Here is a 26,101-nt window from a genome sequence, read left to right on the forward strand (position 1 = left end):
GTCCGACTCTTTGCGACCCCATGAACTGCGGCACGCCAGGGCTCCCTGTCCATCACCAACCTCTGGAGTTTACTCAAACTATTGTCCATTGGGTCAGTGATGCCATCCAGCCATCTCATCCTCTGTCGTCCCCTTCTCCTCCTGCCCCCAATCCCTCCCAGCATCAGGGTCTTTTCCAATGAGTCAACTCTTCACATGAGGTGGCCAGAGTATTGGAGTTTCAGCCTCAGCATCAGTCCTTCCAATGAACACCCCAGGACTGATCTCCTTTAGGATGGACTGGTTGGATCTCCTTGCAGTCCAAGGGACTCTCAAGAGTCTTCTCCAGCACCACAGTTCAAAAGCATCAATTTTTTGGCGCTCAGCTTTCTTCACAGTTCAACTCTCACATCCATACATGACCACTGGAAAATAATTAGTAACCAAAGTAGGGATTATAGGATAAATAAAAGTACTGGTAATTAAAGAGACTTCCCAAAGTCATGTAGGTCTAATAGAGAATGGATGCAAACCAAATCTATGATTTCCAAGAAGAGGTCACTTCTGACCAACAGCCAGTAAGACCAAATCATATAATTCACAGCAGAGGTACTGTTGCAATATAGTGGGACAAAAATGTTCTTTTCAGTAAATTGTGCTGAATCAATTAAAATCCTTACGTGGAAGAGAAAAATGAATTTGATTCCTTCATAAGCAATCATGTCACTGTTTTTTTTATCCTATCCCTTCCTTTGCTTCCTTTCTTCTTTTCTATCAAACAACTATTTTTCATTATTCAGTTTTTGCCCCTCTAATAGTTTTTTAGTTGTATCGATACATTCTTGTATATTCCTTGAGTCTTCTACGAATCGCAACTGCAAGCCTGGGGTATTCATCAGGACCCGCTCTCTTGGCTGAAAGTGAACAGTTTTTGTCTCCCCAGCACCATAAAACCAAAAAGCCTCTGTTTACCTTTTCAGCCTCCCAGATGCTACGGCCAGCTTTCTTAGCCTCTCCTCCTGCACATGATAAATACGGGAATGCATGCCCCAGGGGAAATGCACACGGATGCTGCGCTCCCTCCTCTGCAGCTCCCCTCTCTCCAGGATCTTGACCCTTAGCGCCTCACTACCTGTGACACCCTTGCCTTTCCAGCCCAGTGAAACTACAGGCCACTGCTTTGTGTTCAGCTTCTGAGCCCATGGACATGAATGAGCAAATCCCCTAGAGTAACACTGGAATCCAAGTAGGGCTCTCCTGATACTTTTCTCTAACTCCCTAAATATGACAGTTTGATATTTACTAATATTATCAATTATTTCGACTTCCTAGTTTTCTTTTTTTTTTCTTTTTTCTTCCTAGTTCTTTTTCAGCTAGTTCTTACTTAACTTCCATAGTTGTCCTTCGAGGATAGGCCTTACATAAGCTACTCCATCACACCCAGATGCCAGACCTCTCCAGTTAATTTTTAACCTTTATTTGAGCCCTGAGTTACCCACCATGACAGGAAGACCGGTAACCTGAGAACCAGAGGTTACTCTGCACAGACGGTCCGTCGTGTTTTGTAAACACTGACTGGGAAGCTGGGACGCGGGCTCTCCAGGCCAGCGTGCGGCCACAGCACAGCCGGGCTGGAGCTTGTCTTGTGACAGCATGCACGTCAGAATTATGTTGGGTAGTGCCCCCCCCCATGCCATATCATAGGCGTACAGTATAAAAAATGTACTTAGTAAGAATAAGCAATTAAAAATTTTTCTTCATCAGCTTGCTGGACACATTGGGCTAGACTTGTGATGAGGATGATGAACCATATAGGCATTCTCACTTTTGTGTGAACAGACATTCATGTACAAACTCCATGATAGATGTCAGCTGAATTTTGCTGATAGAAATCTGCTGACCAGCTTTTGACAATGGCTGCCAGCAGCTGTATCTCACCAGGAGAGCTTAACATGTTTTTCTTCTGACATGCTGTCAAGCACAGAGCCTAAGGGCCCAGGCAGGCTGGGGGGCCGGGATAAAGGGACAGAAGGTCAAAGAGACTGTTCTGAAACAACCGAGACACCTAATTTTCATTCTTTGCGTGTAGACCGTTAAGCTACAACTGAGAATTTCAAATGTCTAACAGTGAAATATTTTCAAAGAATAAACAGTGTAACTCGTGGTTTTTCTCAAAGTCCTAATGAAAAATGTCTTAGTTTCATATATATAATTTCAAGCATAATTCATATTATATATTTGATAATATATTATATTCTAACTTTATTATGTTTAATCTGTCACATAAGAAAGAGCCAGGAAGTCAAAAGAATTGATTATTAATATCAAACTGTTGAAACCTAAGTGCTTAGCTTGAAGGCTCTTAGCTTTCGCTTCAGCTTGGAAATTCTATTATGAGTACAGTGTTTTTCCCCACTAAACCACAGTACTGTTACTTTCTTTTTATCTGGCCAAGGAAAAGTTACCTTAAATAAATATCCATCTTTAGGACTAGCCCCTGGATAAGGAAAATCACATTTGGCTTCTGCAACCAGTATCTCTTTGGAGATAACACATTTGTCATACATTGCTGTCCAAAAAGGAAGGAAAAAAACAAGATTTTAAATGGATTTTAGTTTCTGTTCCACTAATTAAAAGTAACACACATCTGAGAATTACACTTCTGATAAACGAACAGACCTGGTTAATTCTAAGTTGCCTTTATTAAACTGACAAGAGGGGAAGCCCACTTTTCATTTCTCCATCTTGCATTAGACACAGGTCAAGTATAGGTTGTGAAGATTCCCAGTAAAATCTATAAGGATGAATATTCTTTACTGAGACGGAGCACCACAAGTCCCTGGGATAGAAGGGAGCTGACTGTGTTTCCGTTAGTAAACTGTCCCCAGTGTGTGCGTGTTGCCCCGTAGACCGCATCCCCTGCTTGGGTTTGTTGCACAGAAATGATTCTGCTCAAGTGGAGGTGAAAGTCTACAACCAATCCTAGAAATTCAGGTTCACTTTTTAAGATTTTTGTTCTGTATATGCAGGCTGTTAACAGTACCAGTTTCATTGTGTACTACACAATTACTGTATTAAAATTTTACTGTTACTTATTTCTTCAGTGGTTAGACAATTGTAAGAGGACATTTGGTGCCAAAGAAGACATATATAGGATAAACACAGATGCACAAGTAAGTTTCTTATTCTTAGTTTTGCTATATTTCTGTATCAGGTAAAATAATGTATATGCTCAAATGTCTTTATTTGCTATTCCTAAAAATAAAGAATATTTGTAACATTTTTCATTTTTGTTATCAGAACAGTTTTTGTAAATGTTAGGTTCAGTGGAATGTTGGCTTAGTAATGAAAAACTCACTTTAATAAAAATGAATGACCAGCTTGTGATTGAAACTTAATCACATTCAATACATAAGCTCGATGAATATCTAGATAGTCCAGATTGACTTTTAGTTGCATCTGCCTCTTTAAAAATTTTTTCATTCTGCATTAGTATTCTACAGATAAATTGGTCAAGAAAGCAAACTGGAGTAATACATTCATATTAGTCCTTCCAAAGATGAAATTCTGGTTGGATAAGTTATGGTTTTTACTAGTAAAATTCAGCGAAAAAAATAGTAATATAGAGAAGAGTGCACATATATAACACATATATTAAATGAGGATAAAATTAAGACCTACAAATTATTTTAATAGAAGTGTAACTTTATAGGGGCAACATGCATTAATCAATTAATAGCCTCTGCATTTGACATCAGAATTCTAATCTTTTACAATGTCAGACTGTCATAAAAGTTACTGTAGTACTGTAATAAAAATTTTAAGTTTTACAAAACTGAAATGTTGAGAAAATAGCAGTATACTCTCACTAAATGTTAACTGTTTGCCAGGCATTGTGCTGAGCATTTCATATTCATTTTCTCTACCCATACAATTTAGTCTAGTAGGTGCTATAATTATCCCCATTATGCAGATAAGGATAAATAATAAGCAATCAATAAATATTTTTAAATAAATAAGGAGAAAATATATGTGCAAATTAAAATCGAAACTCAAAGAAGCTAATTTATCTAAAATCAGTAAGTAAATAGGATTAAGATTCAAACCTAGAAAGGCTGACTCCGAATCCTGCTCTGTCATAAAGAAATTGTCATGTCATCCGTGTAAAGAAAGAAACAAGGCAAGATAAGGGATTAATCTCAGACTAGAATTAGATCCTTTGGTTCTAATTCTGTATTTGCCACTACGGCTTAAACAAGGAACAGACTGCTTTTCTCAAATATAAATTAGGTGGTTAGACTAAGTATTTCTTGTATCCCTTCTACTTGATGACAAGGAGTTCCATCTCAGAAGTCTATGTCAATTAAAATAGCTTGAGGTTTTCTCCTGAGTAAAAAGTGAAAACTCTTCACATTTAAGCCTTTCATTTATATCTTAGCTCTCCTTTCACATTCAGCTTCTTGAGAGGAGAGGTCTCTTTTTATGCAACATTATGTACTATCTGTTCCTATATACCAGTATAGCCATTTGCCTAATAAGCACTCAATAAATATTTAAATATTTAGTCATATATATATTCATATATATTTATATAATCACATATATATATAATCATTTGGTAAATGAAAGGATTATGTATATGCAAATTTCAACATACTAAAAAGCAATATTTTTAAAGGTACAGTGTTAACATTTTGTGTGATTTCTAGTAATTCAAAACTAAGAAATTAATTATGTTTGTTATTTCCTATAGTTGTGATAATTATAAACTTTATCAGTGATATCTTTTCCATTACATCCTAAAGGGGATGCTATGGATCTGTGTGTGCGGAGTCAGTTTTTATTTATGTTAATAGAAATGAAGATACATTTAAAACTCAAATAGTTTCCATACAAAACTGTATGAAGTAAAACCTCAGAAATTTAGATATGCTAATATGTTTGACATCGGATTGTGCTCAAATAACATTAACAGAATGACCCTCCACGTAATTTATGGTAAGTTGTTCAGAGCTAAAGTTCACCTATGCTTAGCAAATCCCTTCTAAATTGATAGCAATAAATGTTATATAAACAGTGCTTCAGAGGAAACTATTTAGAAAAGCAGATTTCAAAAGGGACTTCTGAATATTTCAAAAGCAATATTTACATTATGATGATTGCTGCTTTAATTAGAAGTAATTCTTCTCCTTTAATGAGACTAGGTCTAAGTTGCTGTAGATATTTTCATGTAATAATTTTTAAATATTCCACAAGCTGGATGTTTGAATCAAACCTACTTGGGTTAAATTTCTGAGGTTTAGTAAACTTCATTTGAAATGCAATTTAAAACACACAACTGCTCTCAATATTTTACCTTCTGATTCAGCACTAATTATGGTAATTTATGATTTCAGTAGACAGCAAAGGGTAAGAAAGCAAGAACAAGCCGTTTCAGAGATAATATTCTCATGGGCAGATACTTAATTATATAAAATTGTATGCCAGTTCTCTTCTAAGTAGGAGTACTCATTAAATTTCTTACTGTAATTGGAAGTTTTCCACTTTACTAACAGAAATTTGTTACATTTAGCTTTTTTTTAAGGCTATAAAAACCCAGATAGATGACCACTTTCAGTAGCCAACTTCCCAACATCCCACTAGTTTGATTTTATTCTTTATAGCTTTTGCACAATAAATAAACTATAGCCTAAATGTAATTTAGCTGTTATTTGGCAAAGAGTGAAAAACACCCTGGATTGTTATAGAAATGTCTAAAAAACTTTATTCTGGAAATAGCATCATAAATTTTTCTTTGGGGTGTAATTAAATGTTCTTCAGTTTGCCTGGGACATCTGTGACCCTAGTTAAAATGATTTCTGACACTAATTCTTGGTCTTTTTCTTCCTTTGTATTTTTTGTGACCCGATCACCTTCTTGCTTAGCAAATGGAAATTCTAGCAGTAAGTGACCTGTCTTAATTTATAGACTACTTATCCATGTCAGACAAACTGGTTTCATTTGCCATTTGTGACCTAGCAATGTTTTATCATGGACTGCTTTAAGAGTAGTTTGTGCTTTAGTTTTGCATATCCCTAATCCATGAAATGTTTTAGTCCTACAAAGATAATGAGGTTTTATAATTAATATGTACAACTAGCAGTTGCCTTTTTACACATCTCTAATGAATCTTCTTTTAAATTTCTTAATTTTAATAGTCCAAGTGCATTTGTTAATTTGTCTTGTTTCAGTGAGATTATAAATTTTTTTTTTTTTTTTTAGAAAAAGGAATTAATTTAAAAAGCAAACTATTCTTACATTTTAGATGAGAGGTTATCCAAAGTTATACTTTTTGCTTTGTCAAGCACTTGTTGATAAATGCAATGAGATATATATCTCAATGTAGCAAGAGTATATGAATTTGTAAATTATTTTCATTATGAAGTTAAAGTTTTAAGTTTTAGTGAATCCTTTTTAAAGCATTCTATTTATTGCCCGCTAAAAAATTATATTTGTCTAATGTGAAAATGTATCACACTAAAAATGAATTATGTAACCAATAATCTTTAAATTTTTATTTTAATCCCAGTCTTCAGAGCATCTTTCATCTGTGTTTCGTCAACTTCATACCATATTAACTTGCTTACTGCAGAAAAATAAATCTCAGAACAATTTAAAATAATTATTTACTTATAAGTTTTTATTGGAACTTTGTTGTCTCGTCAAATATGGAAAATAACACCTGCATTTAACATGGCGTTATTTACTTCTAGGAACTGGAGCTCTGTCGAAGGTTATACAAATTGCATTTTCAACTGCTGCTTCTGTTCCAAGCCTACTGTAAACTTATCAACCAAGTCAACACAATAAAAAATGAAGCAGAGGTAAATACTCAGTTATACTAGGCATTAACTGATCGTACAAAATTAAAATACATTCATACTTATTTCCTTGTAGGAGTGCTGAAGTAAAAGTCACTTATGGAGAGTGGCTAGTGGGTCTTTTTTTTTTATCCCTCCTAGTTAAGTATTATCAGTTTTTGAAATGATGTGCTATTTTAGGACCAGTTAGTAAATCTGAAAGCAGATATCCAGTGATCTAAAAGGTTTGTGAATCTTAAAGTTCACAGTATCAGCAATAGATCATCTGTAATCAGAAATCAAGTGAAGCACGTCAATTCAATAAAGACAAAATTGTATTATGAAACCCCCTAACATCTTGTCCATGTAGTATTTCTGTCTGTAGTTTTAGTAACTCACACAAGAATAAACACGTCAAGAACACTGGGAGTATTAGAAATCATAGCATGAATAGATTCAAAGATAGGGGCTTTAGAATCTTTCCCTCTTGCCAACCACTGGTACCAGAACTATCACCAAGTTAAATGCATTTTCTAAAATGGTTAAATTTACTTAAAAAAAAAAAAAAAAACACACACATACATACCGGTTTATATAAAATACCCTGGAGAAATAACCCTTTAAAATATAAAGACATCTCATTACTGTCAATTTTTTTTTTCATGATCCTCCCAGAATTCCAGGCCTTATGTTACAAAACAATAAATGTATTTTTACTATCCAAGATGAAGTATGTATAACATATTATCACATGTTAAAATATAGACCAATATAAACATTGTTTTACTCATTTACTTATTGTTTTACTTATTACAACATATTGATAACATTTATTACATTTAAGATAACCTGTTGTTTTATCAGAAGTATCTAAAGACTACTGTTTGGCAGCTGAAATTATTCCAGCTGAATAGAGAACTTGAAATATTAACTGTCCTAAGTTTAAGAACTGAAAATAATCTTAAAGAGAAAATATTACCATCATCAGATGTAATTTCACAGCTAAGTAAGTACTCAGTGTTGTTACTGAATGTACAGATTTGATCCTTTTAAGGTATATTTATTTCTTTTAGGTCTTCAACATGTCAGCAGAACTTGCCCAGTTGGAAAGTATCCTCAAAGAAGCCGAGTCTGCTTCAGAAAACGAAGAAATTGACATTTCCCAAGCTGCACAAACTACTATAGAAACTGCCATTCATTCTTTAATTGAAACTTTGAAAAATAAGGAATTTGTATCAGCTGTAGCGCAAGTCAAAGCTTTCAGGTAAAATGTGAAGGGATTTATAGGAGATGCCTTTATACCTAACTGGAAATTTATGATGGCGTTTGGGTTTTCAACTTGATGTCTCAGTCTTTGTGAAAGGAAAGCATGACCTTATTTTGTACACTCATCAATGCAATGACACCAATTTTAGACTTTGTTCATTCTCTGTGCTACTTTCAGTAATATTTGTTAAAAGGTTAAAACAGATCCTCAGTGATTCACAAGGAAATTACCTTGTGTAAGTATTAACTTAAAAGTACTTAATCTGGAATGATCGCTGTGAACCTCAGGACTCACAAACCCTGTGTGCTTTCAGATCTCTCTGGCCCAATGACATCTTTGGCAGCTGTGAAGACGCCCCTGTCCAGACACTGTTACACATCTATTTCCACCACCAGACGCTGGGCCAGACGGGAAGCTTTGCAGTCATAGGCTCTGACCTGGACATGTCAGAAGCCAGCTACAAACTGATGGAACTTAATCTAGAAATAAGAGAGTCTCTACGCACGGTGCAATCATACCAACTCCTCGCACAGGCCAAACCAATTGGAAATTTGGTGAGCACTGGATTTTGAGAAACTTCAGGCATTCAGGAAAAGACTGAACTGAAGATGATTAAGAATATTAACAAGCACCTTTTATGGACCCTTGCAGTTCACTGATGACTTTCTCTGGCAGCATCCACAACCCCAGTGTAACTAATGCCAAACTTTCTCAAGGTAAAAAAGAATGTCAGAACCACATCTGAAGGGGAAAAAACTAATCATCTAATGGCTGCCAATACCTCCCACAATAAGTGTATAAAGAAAGAATTTTTTAAATGACTTTACCTACGTGAAAAGAAAAGGGCTAAAAGTGATGCATACAAATACAACACTTTCTGGAGAAAGAAAAGAATTCTAAGAATGTTTGCAATAATGGCCTCTAATACTGAGACATTAGAAAGCAGGTAAAATGAGGCTGAAATCGAGGCTGGTTCATTTTAGCTGAAGACCTGCAGAGCTGCTTGGGTTTCTAGCAGTCACAAGCATAAGCGACAACTGATGCTTAATCATCTACATGAAGAACATCCATTCGGATAGATAGACACAGAAAGACTTATTTGCAAAAACCATTGATTTTTTTTTTTTTCCCCCAATATGTGGGATAAGGGCGTGGGTGTTTTGTTTTTTTTGGTCTGTATAAGGAATTGTGTGTGTGTGTGTGTGAGCTGAGATGTGTGCATATGTGATAGTCATATTTTCAAGGTATGGGTGTTTGGTGATAACGTCTCAGAGCATGCCTAAAAGAGCACTGCAAGATTATTTTTGAAAAAAATTATTTTATTAGATCTAACTCTTCATAGTGTGTAAATGTTAGGACATTTTAATAATATTAAAACTGGGCTTTCCCAGTATTTCGAAAAGAAATAATATATCTGTTAACGTTATTGGAATGCTGCTCAGTTCTCTGATCAGTGCTTATGTTACAACTGTTGATAACTAACCAAAGTAGATGCCTGCGGAGACTTTAAAATGTACAATAAAGATGTATGCTGCCCGTCAGCGCTTCTCATTAGAAAAGTTAACTTATTTTACTCCATAATTATTATAGAAACTGTATAGATTAATACTGGTATTGTCTTGTACATTTGTGCAGTGCACTGTTACACAAGAAGAGGTGTACAAAGCTAAAGAAAAAAAACTGTGGTCATTGATGGTAGAATATGTGACTTGCAGGCCCTGAAAGTCTGCAGAATTCAAGAAGAGAGATGCAAATGCATTTGTATATGTTTATGTAGGACTCACACGTTTCACTCTTAAGGAACCCGGGGCTACGGGGGAAGATGAAAGGAAGCCTGAAGACTGACTTAACCAAAACATGCAATACACTTTTAGTCACTGTCCAAGTCTGCAGTATAACATGGACTGGATTTCTCTGTCCTTTTTTTAAAACAGCATTTTGTAAAAGAAATGAATGTAGTCCCACAAATTCCTCTGATTTGAAAGAACACCTTGTATTTTTTATACGCATCTCTTATCCACTGTGACTTTTCTTTTAAACTGGGCTCTGGGGTTCCAGAGCTTAGAATGTAGAAATGAAATGCTTAGCTTTGCCTTTTCTTGGCGGTGTGGACCCTGCCAGAAATGTAATTATGCTCAAGTGCATTAACTGAGGGCGCCGTGCACGCCACTGGACTGCTGACTAGAGTGATGTTACCTATAAAATTCTGTAACTGGTCACAGCACATTCATAATCACTGTATTTTTTGACCCTGATAAAAACAATTATTTTGATGGTGTTCTGGTACTGTAAATGGTGTCCTTTAAATTATTTAATGACTTCTGGGTGTGGGGCAGGAAGAGAGCAGTGGTGTCTGGAGACACACCACACTTGACATCCTATCTCACCATCCCCTATTCTTCTCACCCTCCTTATATCCTTTTTGTTAAAATAAAAAGCATTGTAGCTCTTGGTCTGTGTTGTATTTTAAGAAAGGATGAATGATTATAGTGTGCCTCATTAAGGAACTTTTCAAATGTTGCCTTCACTATTCCTTAAAAAAAAAAAACAAAAAACAATAGTTGTCCTTCAAAGGGGTAGAACACATTTAGTTCAATTGACCAATTACCCAAACCTTCCAAACATTTGAAATTTCCTTTTCCTATTCATATGTAACTAAGTCTATTACTAATGTAATAAAGATGAATACACCTGCAGAAAGCAAGATGCAGATATAAAATCATTAGGATTTCCCGTCTGCAAATCAGATTTTCTTAAAACCTACACTTTGTTGCTCCTTGTCCTCTGGCTCCAAAGTGTGCATTCATTAACAAAATATATCAAATGCTTAATTTATTGAACACCTTATTTAGTTTCAATCAGAGCCCAGTTTTTGCTCTTTTACAACCTTTTTCTTTTGCCCACTAAATTTATCATTTTTAAAGAGTAAGTCTGTAAAACAACATGAGATACTGTGGTTTCTCCAAAGGTTTACATGATTTAGAACATATTTTTACTTCTAGTAATGTAAGATGGGGAGATTGTGGTGTCCCCCGCCCCCACAACAATCCATCATAAATTCAGAAAACAGTCACACAGTCTCGGGACAGACTCACCAGAGCCAGAGCGAGCATCCCTCCTTTTGGTCACTGAGAACTGCTTACCCACCAGCATAATCTATACAAGAGGAGATAAGAATCAATGTCAATATAGTTGTACTTTATGGCATTTTTATTTTTAAATTTTCAAAATTTCAAAACTGTCACTTTAGCAAATATAAGAAATATGAACAAAACTAGAATCACTTCCCTTGATACCCAGAGAGAACAGCATTCTGGGGTATTTCCTTCTGCCCTCTCAAGTCTCTCAGAAAAATCACATAAATCTCCAATTAGACATACAGTTTGACAGTGCCTCATTGCCAGAATGTTCTGACCATAACTCTCATCACAAGTTCTTGTACCACTTTGTTCAGTTTCTGAATGGCCACTAACTCTAAGTTAAAACATACTTTGATCCTGGCTTTGCTTAACTGTAAATAGGGTTAACTGCGCTATTGGGAAAATTAATGGCAATGTTAAGCCTATAGAATGATTAATAGCCGTATTAATGGCCATTGAATTCGTTCTAGGGCTCACTATAGGGCTCATTTCTATTGTCCCTCATTTGTTCGTCAGATGCTTAGAGTAAACGCACCTCTCATGTGCCGCGTAAAGTCAGATTGGTCTATCCCTGCACCTACCGGTGACCTCATGATAAGTTAACAGCATTAACAAAATTCATCACCTTCACCCATATCTTACTGTCCTCGTCCTGCATTTCTCTCTGGCCCCACCGCCATTTGATCTTTGCAAGACTCCTTACGGGTTTATGAGCATACATGGTATGGCCAGAGTGATTATTTTTTTTAAAGGTCTGTCACGAAGGCCCCACCACAGCTTTAAAGCCTTTCAGTGGATCCTCACTGATGATACGTGAGGACCAGATGCTCCAGCCTGGGCCTACCAGTGATGCCAGCCATCACACCCACCCCTGTCCTCCAGTGCATTCTGCCACTGTGGCCTCCTGGCTTTACTGCCATTGGGCCTTTGCACATGTTAGCTTAGTCTGGAAAGGTTCTTTCTTTCCCTCTTCGCCTAATTCAGCTCATCCAAACTTTAGCTCAGCTGTAGTGTCATTTTTTCAGGCAAGCCTTCTCTTCCCTAAGTCAGATCCCTTTTGTTTTCTACCAGGTGCTAAGTGGCTCTTACATAGTGCATAGCTGAAGTTCTGTGCAGAAATTAATGGGCATATGCCCACCTCACTGGAAACTTTATCAGGGCAGAGGCCACAGCCATGCTTCTCCGTGGTAACTTTAGGGCTGACTCAATTGTTTGCACACTTCAGTTACATAAGCAGCATCTGGGGTGCTTATTAAACACTTCCATCTCCAGATAGTGCTTCAGTAGGAACAGAGGCCTAAGAATCTGCATTTTTACAAACACCAGGCCATGGGGTTAGAGGCCTTCCCCCCACTACAAAAGGTTCCAGAGACTTCAAATTCATTTTAGTTTCTTTTACTCCCCATATTTGTCTCCGTACAAGCATACGACCTTAGGAGACTTACTATATACATGGTTGCTCTAAGGTAGTAAGGGTTAACTAAAGTGGGATGGTTAGAAATTTGGAAGGCATAATTAGCACCTGGCTCCAATTGTGCTGTTTCTGTAACCAGGAAACCAACAACTCTCAACTCTGACTTCATTAGAATCCCTCCTGTCATACCCCACCCCTACCAATGCCCCAGGCTCTGTGTTCTCTTGGTAATCTGGTAGAAAGCTATTAGGCACAGTTAGGATGAGGAGCCCTATGTTAAATGGTGCGAAAAACTTTCCACCTACAGAACTGCAAGTCCACAATGACAAAGGCTAAAGCTGCCTCTTACTTCATCTTTAAATACATTTAGGAGACCTATCTTTTTTTTTTTTTTTTAATGTTCCATCACCACCTGAAGTTCATTTGAAGTTATTTAACATCTAAAAACTGCCCTCAGCTCCCCCGACCCGTTGCAGTCCGCATCTGTTCCGCATCTGTGATGTTGTCAGCAAGTCAAGTTCTCCCAGCCTTTGTCCCTCACCACCTACTGCACGGAGATGATCTGGAGGCCGTGCACTCCCGGTTCTGACTCTGGGTTATCCATCACCCCTGTCCCCTCAAACATCAAGGCCTGGCTCTGCCTTCACCTCCTGCAGAAGAATGCTCATTTTAATAGATGGCTTTTTTGTTCAATTAACTTCTTAAAGGCATCAGACCTACAAAAGCAATAAACATCCCATCAGTGAGTCCCTTCATACTGTCAGGTAGTGACTAGCCTAGCTCAGAGCCTGGCTGCTCCATAAGCAATGGACAAATACTAAAGTAGCAAGCGTAGACTGTTGGGACAGGCTCTCCAATGGATTTTACGCAGTGTATCAACTGTTTTGCAATGCTTTTATTTTACAGTTTTATCAAATAACAGCCTTTCACGAAGTATTTTGAGGCAGCGGCAGAAGAGGAGGACGACATGGGGGAAAAAGCGCTCAGCTCACTGGTCTGCTCCACCAGCACAGGTTCAGCAGGACCACGTTTTTTTTTTATTCCTCCCCCCCCCCCCCCATTCACTTAAATGATATATTTGAAACTGAAAGTACTGTCACAGGATAGGCGTTTGCCTTTGCATCTCCCACACAAATCTTGACGGTGGGGCCTTTTGGGGTCCACGTGGCGAAGTTTCACTGGGCAGGAGCATCTAGTCTGTTTACAATTCTGAAAAAAATCAAAGTGAGACATGCATACAGAAGATAAACCCCTTGGTGATGTCCTGGAACTTCAAAATTGTTTCTCTAGGCCATTCAAATACTACCTGAATGCACACTAAGCAAGGTTCTGTGCTAACCTTGTTCTGTCTGCAAGGACGGGAATGGGAGGAACAGAGCACCTCCATCATGCACTCCTGCTCCCGTTTTGCATAGGATTCGATTCTGAATTGTGAAGCTTCTTTTGAAGAAGTTTAAGAGGAAATCTTTTCCTACCCTTGAAGCCAAGGTGGAGAGCCACCAGGTAGGCGAGAGGAGTCTGACAACAAAAGTGAAGGTGTGAGGCCAGTAGCAGGCCTGGCACCAGCGGCTGACCTTGGCCCCCTCCCTGCTGCCAAGGGCCTCAAGCTGAGGCAGAAGGCAGAACAGCAGCTGCTGGGCCAAGAAAGAGCAGCGCTGTTATAGTAAGTTCCATTTCCTTGTCAGACTCCTCTCTACTTCAGAACTTGCTCTACTCTCAGAGTCAAGGGCATCGATTAGGCTGTCTCAGCTGGCAAGTCAAGGTCCACTAGCGGTGTGGTAACCATCAAATTTAGTTCCTTCTTTCCTCTGATTATCACAGCCCATTATCACAAGGCGCAGTGCTCAGTTAATAACAAGCAACCTGTTACCACTTAACCTGATAAAGCCATGCAACTTAAGTTTACTTTAAAACAAATTCCTTTCTGAACTAAGGCAAAACAGAAAATTGAAAAACTCGTATTTTTACTCAACACTTATAACTTGGGTACGTGTTTCATGAAATGTATTTGCATAAAATTATCAGCCTTTACTACCTCATGTTAAAAGGTATTCTGTTATTTAAGTTTACTCTCTCCTGAACTGGACTGAGTGTCAGGTAAAGCAAACATTCTTCCACATTGCAAATGAGACAATAGTCTCCAGAAATGTTCACACAACCAAGGTTTACAAGAATAGGAGGGAACTAACACCGAGACCTGGCTTCCCAGTTGAGTATTATTTCTACAACTCCTTCCAGAAAGGAATCAAAACCTCAGGTCACTGGGAATCTAGGGTCTCTTAAGAATATTTTCAAGAAACTACTCCCTAAACCTTCTCATCACTATCTAGTTCACGCATAAAATGTAAACGTTCAATTTACTTGGCAGGTGATATCCTCCACTCGGTAAGGGTTATAAGACTTCTGGCATGTTCGGCAAAACTGCTTGTAGTAAACCTGAAGGGAAAAGGAAAAACTTAAAGTCCAAACCCTCCTGAACCTTTTGTCAGGATGCCGCTGGTGACAGGGCATTGCTTACCTTGTTAGTGCCTTGTACACACCACACATAGGCACTTTCCCAGCGGATATTGCAGTCCTTGCAGTGATAGTAGCCATACTTCTGCTCTAAGAACTGAGCGAAACAATAGCAGAGTTTAACCAACTTGCCATCTGAATCAGCCTTCATCGCAAGCAGCCTGGAAAGGATCTGATACTTAAAACTGGCACTCTGCCTCAGACCATGGAGGAAAGTAGAATCAAGTTCAAGCTGGTCTCCACAAGGTAACAATTAGCAAAGCTAATAGCTTAATCAAGTATTGAATAGAAAAGCATGGGCCCACAGAAGTTTGTGTTCCACATTTACTTGGTTCAAATAGCAGTTTACTAAGCAGGTGTTTTCCTGCAGACAGGCAAGGGGAAAGCCAAACATACAGGGTTCCTGAATCTTGGGATTCTAGAGGGAGAGTTTTTCTTTCTGTAAAATAGGTCTGATCTTAGCACACACGCAAATGAAGTAGTCAAACGGAAGAAATAAGACTCCACCCTAAAATAATCAGGGGTGAACACCTTGAAAAAAAGCTCTTTATACTGCTAATTAAGTTTCTACCAAACAGTGGTGGTGAGAAATTGAAAATATGGATAAGCCATTAATTCATACACAATATGAACAAAAGTAGTATTACCTTATTCTTTAAGTTATTCTCAGTAAGAAACAAGTTACAAACAAGTTTTTCAAAGTCAGGTCTTTAGGATTGGAGGGCGCTTTGGAAGACTCAGCATTTTCACAGGTGAGCAAGCTGAAGTCCAGGAAGGTTAAACGTTTGAGTATCAACACAGTTTGGAGGTCACAGCTTGTGTACAAACCTGTTTCACTCTCTTGGCTTCCCGGACCCCCACTAAATAGCCCTGAGGGCCTGGAGGAGACATCCGAATGACTCCTCCCGGCCTCTTACTACTTCTCACGTCTTTCTCCTCGGCTGGGTTACGACGCCCAGTGCACTCTAGCTCTTCAGCGTTCAGGCAACTAGGACATGGCCCTCCAAGCCTGCTGCTCTCGGGGAGCAGTGCCCGGTAGTACCGCCAGATTTCCGAATAGGGGTGCGTCTTAAGTGCAAGGACCCCAGTAGTCAATGGTTATGGTTTCTAACACACTGAATTCAAAACTGAGAGTGGGATCCACGGGAATCGACTCTCCTGGTCAATAAGTCCACCTTCTCACGTTCTGAGGCCCAGCCTGGATCACCCAGTGTACATACGATGTATTCCCTGTATACAGCTGACTACACTCTGGCAGTCAGCAAAGTCTCGGAATAAGCACGTTAAGAGCTTTTCTACCGCCACCCCTGTGCAGCTGGAATTCAACGATAATAGCAACAAGCCCACTATACTAGATTTGATGCTGACGGAGATAGACTTCAGCAGCCACCGAAAGGCACCGAAGCGTGCCGGCGCGTGTCGAGAGCAGCCGAGGGCGGGCACCCGGACGCGGATGGGAGCCAACATAACTCGCGGGGATCCCCTGCCAGTTCCCGGGCCGACCCGGGTCTCACCTGGAAGCGCAGGCGCTCCTTGCCCGGCTGAGGGCTCCGGGACGACGACCTCTCGCCAGCGGCGTCCGGGACCCTGGCCACCGGCGGGGGTTGCTCGCGGCTCGCCGGTACTGCGGCCTGGGCCTCGTCCTCCTCAGGCTGCGGCCGCTGGGACACCTTCCTCGCCGGCCCGTCTCCCTCCTCGGGGCCTCGGGGCCTCGCAGGTGGCGGCCCTCGCTCAGTCTCCGGCTTCCCGGGCCTCTGCTCGCCCGCCGCGGCCTCGGCCCCTTCCAGGAGGGTGGCTAGGCAGCGGGAGGTCACGGGCGAGTACACGGCCAGGGTGCGCAGGAAACGCACGGGCCGCGGGGCGCGGCTCGGCGGGCTGTCCTGCTCCGGGCGCCGGCGGGCGCGCTGCGGGGAGGCCGGGCAGCTGCCGCCCGCGACCGCCGCGCCCTCGGGATCCGGACTCGGGCCCGACTCGCGGGCCCTGCGCCCCAGCGTCCGCCGCCCCAGCGAGCACTGCACCGACACGTCGCGGCGCGGGTTCATCTGCACCGCCGCGTCCCGAGTGCTGGCCCGGCGGGGGCCCACCTGCGACAGCAGGGCCATGAGCTGCGCGCGGTGGTAACTGTGGACGTACTCGGCGGCCGCCAGCTGCCGGTGGCCCGGGAACGACGACGAGGCCGCGCCGTCGGAGAAGGAGGAAACCGGAGGGTAGCCGCCGCCCCGGGGTCGCGAGCCCCCCTCGTCCGCCCCGCTTTTCCCCTTGGCGGCGGCGGCCGGGTAGAGGCACCGGTACGAATAGAGGGCGCACGCCGGGTACAGGTAACCATCCAGGACGACGTCCCCCAGGGCAGCCATCAGCGTTCCCCTGCCGCCGGCCAGCCGGCCCCGGCGCCCTAAATAGACCACCTCCCGGGGCGGCCGGGCGCGGGCGCGGGCCCCGCCCCCGCGGGCAGCGCCCCGCCCCCGCCGCCCCACCCGCGCCCCCTTCCCCCACCCGCTGGGGTCCTCGCTCCCTCGTGGAAGGGCTCCCTCCCCGACCGTGGCCTGGGAACATCCCACACCCGGAGGTCGGCACGACTATACCTAAGATGATCTGCAAAGAAAACTTTCTTTGCGACGCAAAACTGCCCTGGAAGTGAACTTGCCCCAGGTGAAGAGGATACCCGCAGAACCGTCCCCCGGATGAACCAGGTGGTCGCCATTCCTCGGTTACTGTCTGCCGCCTCCGAAGCTGAGGCTAGGCTGGGTGCCTCTGGCTAGCGAGCAAAAATGCGAAGGTTTGGGGAGACTGCTTGGGGTCTGATAACCTACGATCTCACACTATGCGTTATTTAATCACCCCAGAGTTGCTCTGAGAAATCTAAGCATTGAACCCTTTCAGTAAGTGCATAGGGAAAGCACTCTAGGGCTTCGTATCTAGGCTAATCGTTTTCTCCCTCGGAGAATTTACTCCCTCCCCGCCGACCCGCCGCCTGCGTCCCCCGCCCACCTCAAACGGTGACCAGGAGGTGCTGTTGAGTACCAGGGATTGCTATTCTCTGGGGGGGATAATCGGTCCACGGATTTTTCTGACCAAATAAACTTTGCGAAGGAAAACTGATTTAGACTGTGTTTACATAAACGCTGAAGATGGAACCAGTCCCCAGTTGAAAAGCAAATGCCTTGTTAAGGAGAAAGATGTTGGCTGTTGATTACAAATAGATATCAGATCAAATAATCAAATACATTAATGTAACTTTTCCCTGATTTGAAACAGGTTGGACAATGAGATATTATATTTCATTGTTTAATTGACCTGTTTGGGGATTTCTCTGAATACAGGTCAAATTTTAACAGTGTCAAGTATTTATAAACTGAGCAAGCACACTTTGTTTTAACAATAATTACATTCAACTCAATTATGCTTTACAAATATAGCATGTTTTTACTCATATAAGATAGGGCATAAAATTCTACATTTCCAAGACCCTGTTTAACATATTTGAAACAGTCATAGAAATTGGTAATGGTGAAAACCAAAAAGCATACTTGTTCAGGCCATCAACCTAGCAGTCCCAGGTGCAAATTACAACACTGATTTGTCATTTATGTAAATGCTTGGTTAATATACCAATGCAACCTTATGGTGGGTACATCAAAATTGTTACATGTATAATGATGTGAACCAGTTGTTGTTCTTTATGTAAACCATAGACACTAGGACAGACCGTAAATATGAAGTAGTATTTCAGCAAGATAAACTCTCCTGTGTATCTCCATATTTAGAGTGAAGTCTGAGCGGTTTCCATCATAATTAAATTATCTGCTTTCACTGTGCCATAGGACGTGTCTGCCATTTCCTCTTCTTTCAGTTTCTTATAAGAAATATCTGTATCTTCATCTAGAGGATCTTGCTTGTGCAGTACTCCACTTCCATACATTTTATATATTAAAACAAAAATCCCTGCTTCTGCAGACTGGAAAAGGGCATAGAGCAAGGGAAACATGTATACACTTCCTATGTTTTGCGGTGGAAATGCCAGTTTGAGGATGGCGGTACAGAGCTGCACATTCTGGCTCCCTGTTTCCAGGCTCACCGTCCTCTTGCAGTTGGGTGGAAGATGGAAGAGAGCAGCTAAGCCATAGCCTGAGGCATAGCCTGCCAAAGGCATAAAAATCGCTACCACATAAACAGCTGCTGGAATACTGGCCAACAGTTCAGGTCCTAACATAGTGCCGGTCAATATGAAAAGGACCACCAGCGTCATTAGCAGAGACCACAGGGAAATCTAGTAAAAGAAAACAGAGAAGCCATCAAAAATAGTTTTTGGAACTTCCCTGGCAGTCCAGTGAAGACTCTGCACTCCCAAAGCAGGGGGCATGGGTTCAGTCCCTGGTGGGGGAACTAAGATTGTGCAATGCCAGCATGGTATGCCCTGAAGACAACAATAATAAGATAGTTACAGAGGAATTCAAACAAGGGGACCCTGGACTCTTGGAAGAGGAGAGCCATCTAGTCTGATCTCCTACACAGAATGAAGATCTTCGCCATGAAAGTTTTTGACACTACTTTTGAGAATGGGTAGACCACCTCAGGAAGCATCCCGGCCATGTCAGGGAGCTCTGTTGGCGACCTGTCCTTATGTGTAGTGACAATGTCCCTGCGATAGCTGCCAGCCACTGTCTTGGACAGGAACTCGGGAGCAACACAGACCAGACAGGCTGCTCCTCCTAAAAACAGCCTACAAGCATTTACAAACAGTTATGAGGGGAAGGTTACTACTCTTCTCTGGGGGCAGACTGTCCCAGGTTTTCAGCCTCCCTCCCATAACTCTGTTTTGGAGTCCCAGTTTGTTCTGAGTGCTCAGTCCTGTCTGACTCTCTGCAGCCCCATGTGTTGTGGCTCGCCAGGTTCCTCTATCCGTGGGATTTTCCCAACGGGAATACTGGAGTAGGTTGCCATTTCCTCCTCCAAGGGATCCTCCCGACCCAGGGATCGAACCCTCATCTCTTGCATCTCCTGCATTGGCAGGCAGATTCTTTACCACTAGCGCTAACTGGGAAGCCTGACTGTTCTGAACATTTCTTTAATTTGTCAATGTGCCTTTTAAAAACAGGGCGGTTAGAACTGAGCCCAATATAACAGGTATAGTCTGATGAATGGAGTAGACAGATGGATATTACTTCCCCTGAACAGGACTCCATGTTTTCCATAAGAAATTAGTTCTGGTTTTACACAAAAGATAAAAGGCTATTAATTTATGCAACTGAGTGTCCAATATTTTTGACTTTCAAAATAACTTTATATCTCAGAGAACTGTTAGTAATACCCAACAATTACCAACTCAGATTAGGTTAGAGAAAAGAAAAAACGTAAACATAAGATGTGAGGAATTCTTTGTAATTCTGGAACTCCCTCCTTTTCATCTGTTGATGAGAAACCTCCCACCTGTCTCTAATGATGCTTAGGAATTATTAAATATAATAGAAAGATTTTAGGTACAAAACAATTGACTATAAAACAGTGTGTCATCTTGATGTCTGACTGATTTATTTCACTCATGCAAGTAAGACAGGCTCATAAATAGTAAGATGGAAACCTAGAAGTTCTTCTTGTTCTTCAGGTTGGCAGTTTGTCTTTTTTCAATGGGGCAGAGGGTTGGGTGGGTGTTTGTGAGGAAGAGGACAGTTCCAGAGCCATTTAAGTGTTACTTCTGGTTTCATAGATATGTGGGAAGATAATCCTTTGGAGTCTGTGGGATTGGCATATACTCTTTAAAAAATCATTCAAAATTTATCTGGGCTGGTCAAAAATCTATTCTAAAGGGTACTGAAATAATATTATAAGATAGTCATGCTACAAATGTACCAATCAAAACTTATATTAAGTTTCAAAGTGTGTCTACATCAAAAGCTTTGACAAGAAATCTGATTCTTCATTGTGAAAATAGTGGCTCTGAATCATTTCCTTTGAACCATTTTAAATCATTTGCATGAGCACTGACATTGAATACTCATTTTAATGTGTTTGCAAAAGTATAAAAATATTATGAAGCAGATCTTATGAGTGTGCTAGTTAAATAGGTCCAGCTTTAACTCTAAGTTAGACAGTCTTATTGGATTGTCTGTTATTTAAATATATTTATCTATTTTTAGCATGGGAATAGGGTATTTGATTGACTTTCTTGTAGAATTCCTAAGGTTTTATAGTAAATGCATCACATTAATACTATTAGCTTAATGATCAAACGTAATAAGTTCTTAATGCTCTCAAAATGACCTATAGTATATTATGTTTAACATTAAAATATTTATGTTTACATGTACATATATATTTATTGGGCTTCCCTGGCGGCTCAGACAGTAAAGAATCCACCTGCAATTATTACATTCAAAGAATACATATTTATTACAGAGCATATTTTTTTTACTCAAGGTTGAATATATGTACGAAAAGAGCCCTCTATTTTTTCATATTAAAGTTAGCCCCTCTGTATCAGATTACTTTAACAAATAGAATAAGTAAAACACAAAGGATTATGTCATCTTAAATCTACATAATTTAAACATTAGGGTGAGTCTTTTTCTCTTTGTTTTCTAAAGGAATTTGCATATACATTATATGGTAATTAGTTATGTACTTTATTTAACTTCCTAAAATGAGAATCCTGTTCATGGTTTACTCTTGTTTACTACTATTTTTGAGTTTTCAAAGAAAGTTTAATTTACAAATATTTAAATTTTTTTCTTCCAATCAATTATTACAAAATCTGTACTGCTACAAAAAGCATTACTTTTTAAAAATAAAGCAATATTGGAAATATTGCACAAAATAATAGAAATTTCATCCTTTCACTAGCTTTAGAAATCATATGAAATATTGCAATGGGGAAGGAAAAAGAAACACAAATTTAGTAATGGTAATATATTCTGCATTATTTACCCAGGACCTAATTATATTTTGTGTATTCTATTATATTCTATGATGTAATTTTTGAATTACCTTTGGTCTTATTAGTGTAAACTTACTTTTAGAAAACTAATAAAACATTTTAAAGGAATCTGCTACAGAGTTTCTCAGAATTAGAGTTCCACTTTTAAAGAATAGAGTAATGCATTTCTAAAATACTGCACAAATCCAATTAAAATAATTTTATTTCACTGGCTTTGATTTTTAGTAATACATGACTTCTTAGTGAAAAACATGTTGCCGTTTAATTGCACTGTCATCTTTTTTCCTCATGATCTGTTTCCACCTATGAGTACTGACAGTTATCTTATGCTGTTTTTAATCAACCTTGGTATATTAATTAAAGCTGTTATTTTTTTTCATTTATTTTTATTAGTTGGAGGCTAATTACTTTACAATATTGTAGTGGTTTTTGTCATACATTGACTTGAATTAGCCATGGATAAAGCTGTTATTTTTGAAGTTCTAAAAGATGGGATGGAAGTTATCTTCCTGGCATAATTTTTTAAGTTTATCCATGCAAGGGCTGCCCAGTCCTTTTCTTCCTTATTCTTCTTTTCCAAACTTCTCACCATTTCAGCCATGGGTCAGAGACCAAGGACCCTCTACGAATGTAAAGGAGGCAAAGGGAAGAGTGACCTTACCTTCACAATGTAGTCAGCCACCCGGCTGTATCTGTAGCGAATGAAGACGCCCAAACCGATGGGGATGAGAGTGCTGCAGAGGGTCAGGATCACCGTCCCTATGGGCAGTAACTGCACCAGGGGAGTGTCAATCCAAGGCCGGCTGTAGATCCACAGGCACAGGGGCATCAAGACCAGGGCCAGGAGAGTGGAGGAGATGGTCATGATGATGCTGCAGGAAAGGGAATGGACAGAAGTTGGAACAGCTTTGAGCCAAAGAGCCTTGCTTGCACACTGGATAAAGGAGAAAGAGGGAGACTACAAGACCCCCAGTTTGAAGTCAGGGGTGAACCTGCTTCATCTCAGGGGAGCACCAAGAGAGCAGCATGTCTAAGCCCAATTGATACAGGAGCTCCAGGTAAGATAAAAAGAATCTCAGGACTGTGGCTCTCTGCTTTCTGCAGCCTACTGCACTGGTTACCCTCTGGATGATTGTGAGGGCACGGAATATTTTTGTTCTCTTTTCTAATCCTCCAAAGCACCCTGAAGGACTTGGTAAAGCTGCCAGATACTACTTGTTGGAATGACCTCCATCACAGTCTTATATATGAGATTACTTTCTTTACTGGAGCCAACAGTCCTATTTTGCTTTTACATTTCCCAAGAGTCCTGGCTTCAGACTTCCCAGTTCCCTTTGTCTTCTGGGCCCACAGACCTGCACAGACAGTGCAACAGTCAGCTATGGGTGAGACCCGCAGACCTCAGAGCACCTCTGTTCCCATCTGGATCTCCTCCCCTCCAACCCCACCTCTGCATGTCTGCCTGCACATCACCCTCATCTCCAGTTTCTTTGCAGCTCTCCCGCACCTCATGCCAACCTCAAGTACTTCCTCCCTTCTTGGTCTTGAACCCGTGGCTGTAAACGCGGTTGGCGGCGTTTGGAAAGACGCCTATGGGACCGAAAGCAGCTCCGTACCTGAGGTTCATGTCGCCGTCCACGAGCAGGGACATGAGGTTGGAGAGATTCCCGCCGGGACAGCAGCCACAGAGGAGCACCGCCACGGCGGCCGCGCCGTCCAGGGAGAAGGCGAGCGCCAGCAAGAAGGCCAGCAGCGGCAGGAAGCCGAACTGGCAGAGCGCGGCCAGCAGCGCGCCCACCGGCCGGCGGACGTGCGCCGCGAAGTGGTTCCCGTCCACCGTGCAGCCCAGGCCCAGCATGGTGATGCACAGGGCGGCGCCCACCAGCACGTTCAGCCCGTGGTTCAGCGGCGTGTCCCAAAACGGGGGCTCGTGGGCCGCCTCGGGCCGAGCGAACAGGGGCGGGCTGGGGCCACTCGCGCCGCCCGCGAAGCTGCCGGCCGTCGGCGCCGGGGTCGGAGTGGGGCCGGGGCTGAAACTGACTCCGGGCCCCGGCGCCACACTGAGCCCGGGGCCGGGGCCGGCGCTGGAGGCCGGCGCGAGGGGTGCGTCCGGGCCGGGACTCAGGCTGCTGGCGGTGGGCGACAAGGTGTAATTGTCCGGAGGCAGCGTGGACGGGCCGAAGAGCAGGGTGGCGTTGTCGGTGCCGAAGAGCAGGGTGGCGTTGCCGGTGCCGAAGAGCAGGGTGGCGTTGCCGGTGCTGTCCATGGCTCTGTCGGGGGAGGCTGCGGGTCTGGCTCTTGCTTGCCCTGCGGACGTCTCTTCCCTCCCGCCGCGCGGGCCTCCCTGCGCCTTCGATCGCCACCGCCGTCCGTCTGTCTGTCCGCCCGTCTGCAGCTGCCAAACGGGACTCAATTGCAAGGCTCTGCTGCGCGCGGCTGACGTCTGGGGCGGCCGGTTGGTCCTCGGCTGTGGCGCGGCGGAGTGGGGCGGGGGGCAGGAGGAGGTTGGCCGGCGCCCGCTGGCTGGCACTTAAGAAACCGCAGCCCCCGAGGGTGAACCCAATCGCTGGGCCCCCCACGCCCGCAGGCCCCGCCTTCGCCGGCCGAGTCCCCTCCTTTTAATCCCCAGTAAGTGGTTCTGTGAGAGTGTAGCCAGGGGCGGAACAAAGACCTGACAAAAGAGAAGAAGAAGGAAAAACCAGAAAAAACCGTGCCTGGCTGCTGCTAAGTTCTCTGATGGGCTCTGACTCTTTGATAACGAAATCTGGGCATCCAGACACACACACAGAGAGCAAGCTGGTCTATGCACGCACATACATCATACAGACTGTTCAAAGAGCCTGTAACCCCGAGTGTTGCGAGGGATGCTTGACTTAATAGGAATGGCTCTCTGGTAGCAAGACACAATACTTGTGTTCTGACAACGTAGAAAGTAATAAAATGTATATTGGTGGGGTTTGAGCCAGGTCTTGTGCAAGTGCGTATGCATTATTTCATTTGATTTTCTCTCAGCAGAGCCTTAGGAGAGATCCTGTTAGCTCGATTTTTCCACACCAGGAATCCGAGGCACAGGGAAATCTCAGCCTCATCAGCCAAATCTACAAGCACCTGACTCGGTGTTCATCAGGATATGATGTTAAAGCACTGCAGGGGAAGAGCTCTGCTAAGAAAAGTCTCCGTGAAAAATGTGTTTGGGAATTTTTGGCAGATGGGAAAAGGCTACTTCAGTGGTCATAGATTTATGAAGTGATTTGAGTATAACCCAGGCTTTAGGATTAAAGAACTGAAAAGAAATAAAGTGGTGAGGTTCCCTGCTTCAGACAGATTTATCCAGAAAACAAATCAAATGCAGAGTTCAAATGCAGAGTGTTGACTTAACAACTTTATGTGAGTCCCTGGGTGCATCTGCAAAGGAAAGGGACCTCCCTGCATATCAAGAAGCCATGGAGAAGGCATCTGGCTGACTGAAGTGACTGTAACCTGATAGCCAGTTGAGCTGTGAAAGCCAACAGCGGGGATTTCTAGGCTGAAGTCTTAGTTCAGGGTTAGTCTATGTGGAGCCAAGATCCTAGAGTGAATTCTTCCTCCTGGAAACTTGTCCCTACCCCATTTTCTACATCAGAGGAGACTGGGTGACTTCCATTTCCCAATGGTGCACGAGTTCATATGTTTATATTTCATTTCAGTTCAGTTCAGTTCATTTCAGTCGCTCAGTCGTGTCCAACTCTTTGCTACCCCATGGACTGCAGCACACCAGGCTTCCCTGTCCTTCATCATCTTGAGGAGCTTGCTCAAACTCATGTCCATCCAGTCGGTAATGCCATCCAAACCATCTCATCCTCTGTCATCCTCTTCTCCACCTGCCTTCAATCTTTCCCAATGTTAAGGTCTTTTTCAATGAGTCAGCTCTTCGCATCAGGTGGCCAAAGTATTGGAGCTTCAGCATCAGTCCTTCCAATGAACATTCAGCACGGATTTCCTTTAGAATTGACTGTTTTAATATCCTTGCATCAATTC

General features: G+C 42.1%; 3 protein-coding genes across 14 annotated transcripts in view; 1 reads left to right on the top strand and 2 right to left on the bottom strand.

The window, feature by feature from the left end:
- FRYL (FRY like transcription coactivator) overlaps positions 1–10,536 on the top strand; it is a 300,909-nt gene extending 290,373 nt beyond the window's left edge. For 10 of the 12 annotated variants that reach the window (XM_061146006.1, XM_061146005.1, XM_061146004.1 and 7 more), the window contains 5 exons: positions 3,084–3,152; positions 5,904–5,921; positions 6,732–6,842; positions 7,892–8,082; positions 8,399–10,536. In XM_061146006.1, the coding sequence (XP_061001989.1) occupies positions 3,084–3,152; positions 5,904–5,921; positions 6,732–6,842; positions 7,892–8,082; positions 8,399–8,657 (648 nt within the window). In that variant the 3' untranslated portion in view covers positions 8,658–10,536. The remainder of the gene's footprint in view (positions 1–3,083; positions 3,153–5,903; positions 5,922–6,731; positions 6,843–7,891; positions 8,083–8,398) is intronic. The other 2 variants (XM_061146000.1, XM_061146002.1) reach the window with 1 other exon arrangement.
- Positions 10,537–13,704: 3,168 nt separating this feature from the next.
- ZAR1 (zygote arrest 1) lies at positions 13,705–17,507 on the bottom strand. Its single transcript, XM_061145284.1, has 4 exons — positions 16,668–17,507; positions 15,158–15,250; positions 15,001–15,075; positions 13,705–13,848 (listed from the first exon to the last, which is right to left on the bottom strand). The coding sequence occupies exons 1-4, from the start codon at positions 17,505–17,507 to the stop codon at positions 13,705–13,707; spliced, it is 1,152 nt and encodes a 383-aa protein (XP_061001267.1).
- Positions 17,508–18,579: 1,072 nt separating this feature from the next.
- SLC10A4 (solute carrier family 10 member 4) lies at positions 18,580–24,450 on the bottom strand. The gene is made up of 3 exons (XM_061145285.1): positions 23,701–24,450; positions 22,746–22,956; positions 18,580–19,420 (listed from the first exon to the last, which is right to left on the bottom strand). Exons 1-3 carry the CDS (start codon positions 24,348–24,350, stop codon positions 18,914–18,916), a joined length of 1,368 nt encoding a protein of 455 aa, XP_061001268.1. The 5' UTR covers positions 24,351–24,450; the 3' UTR covers positions 18,580–18,913.
- Between the last annotated feature and the right edge of the window lie 1,651 nt (positions 24,451–26,101).

This window comes from Dama dama, chromosome 6, assembly GCF_033118175.1.
Source record: "Dama dama isolate Ldn47 chromosome 6, ASM3311817v1, whole genome shotgun sequence".
NCBI lineage: Eukaryota > Metazoa > Chordata > Mammalia > Artiodactyla > Cervidae > Dama > Dama dama.

Bases quoted from the DNA above. Each gene is read 5' to 3' on its own strand.
- ZAR1 (XM_061145284.1), bottom strand. From the start codon at position 17,507: ATGGCTGCCCTGGGGGACGTCGTCCTGGATGGTTACCTGTACCCGGCG. The intron at 15,076-15,157 runs GTAAGCAATGCC...TTTTCCCTTCAG, and splicing joins GTGTACAAGGCACTAACAAG to GTTTACTACAAGCAGTTTTG. The intron at 13,849-15,000 runs GTAAATTGAACG...GATTTTTTTCAG, and splicing joins TGGAGGATATCACCTGCCAA to AATTGTAAACAGACTAGATG.
- SLC10A4 (XM_061145285.1), bottom strand. From the start codon at position 24,350: ATGGACAGCACCGGCAACGCCACCCTGCTCTTCGGCACCGGCAACGCC. The intron at 22,957-23,700 runs GTACGGAGCTGC...CCTTTCCTGCAG, and splicing joins GACGGCGACATGAACCTCAG to CATCATCATGACCATCTCCT. The intron at 19,421-22,745 runs GTAAGGTCACTC...TTCTTTTACTAG, and splicing joins TGGCTGACTACATTGTGAAG to ATTTCCCTGTGGTCTCTGCT.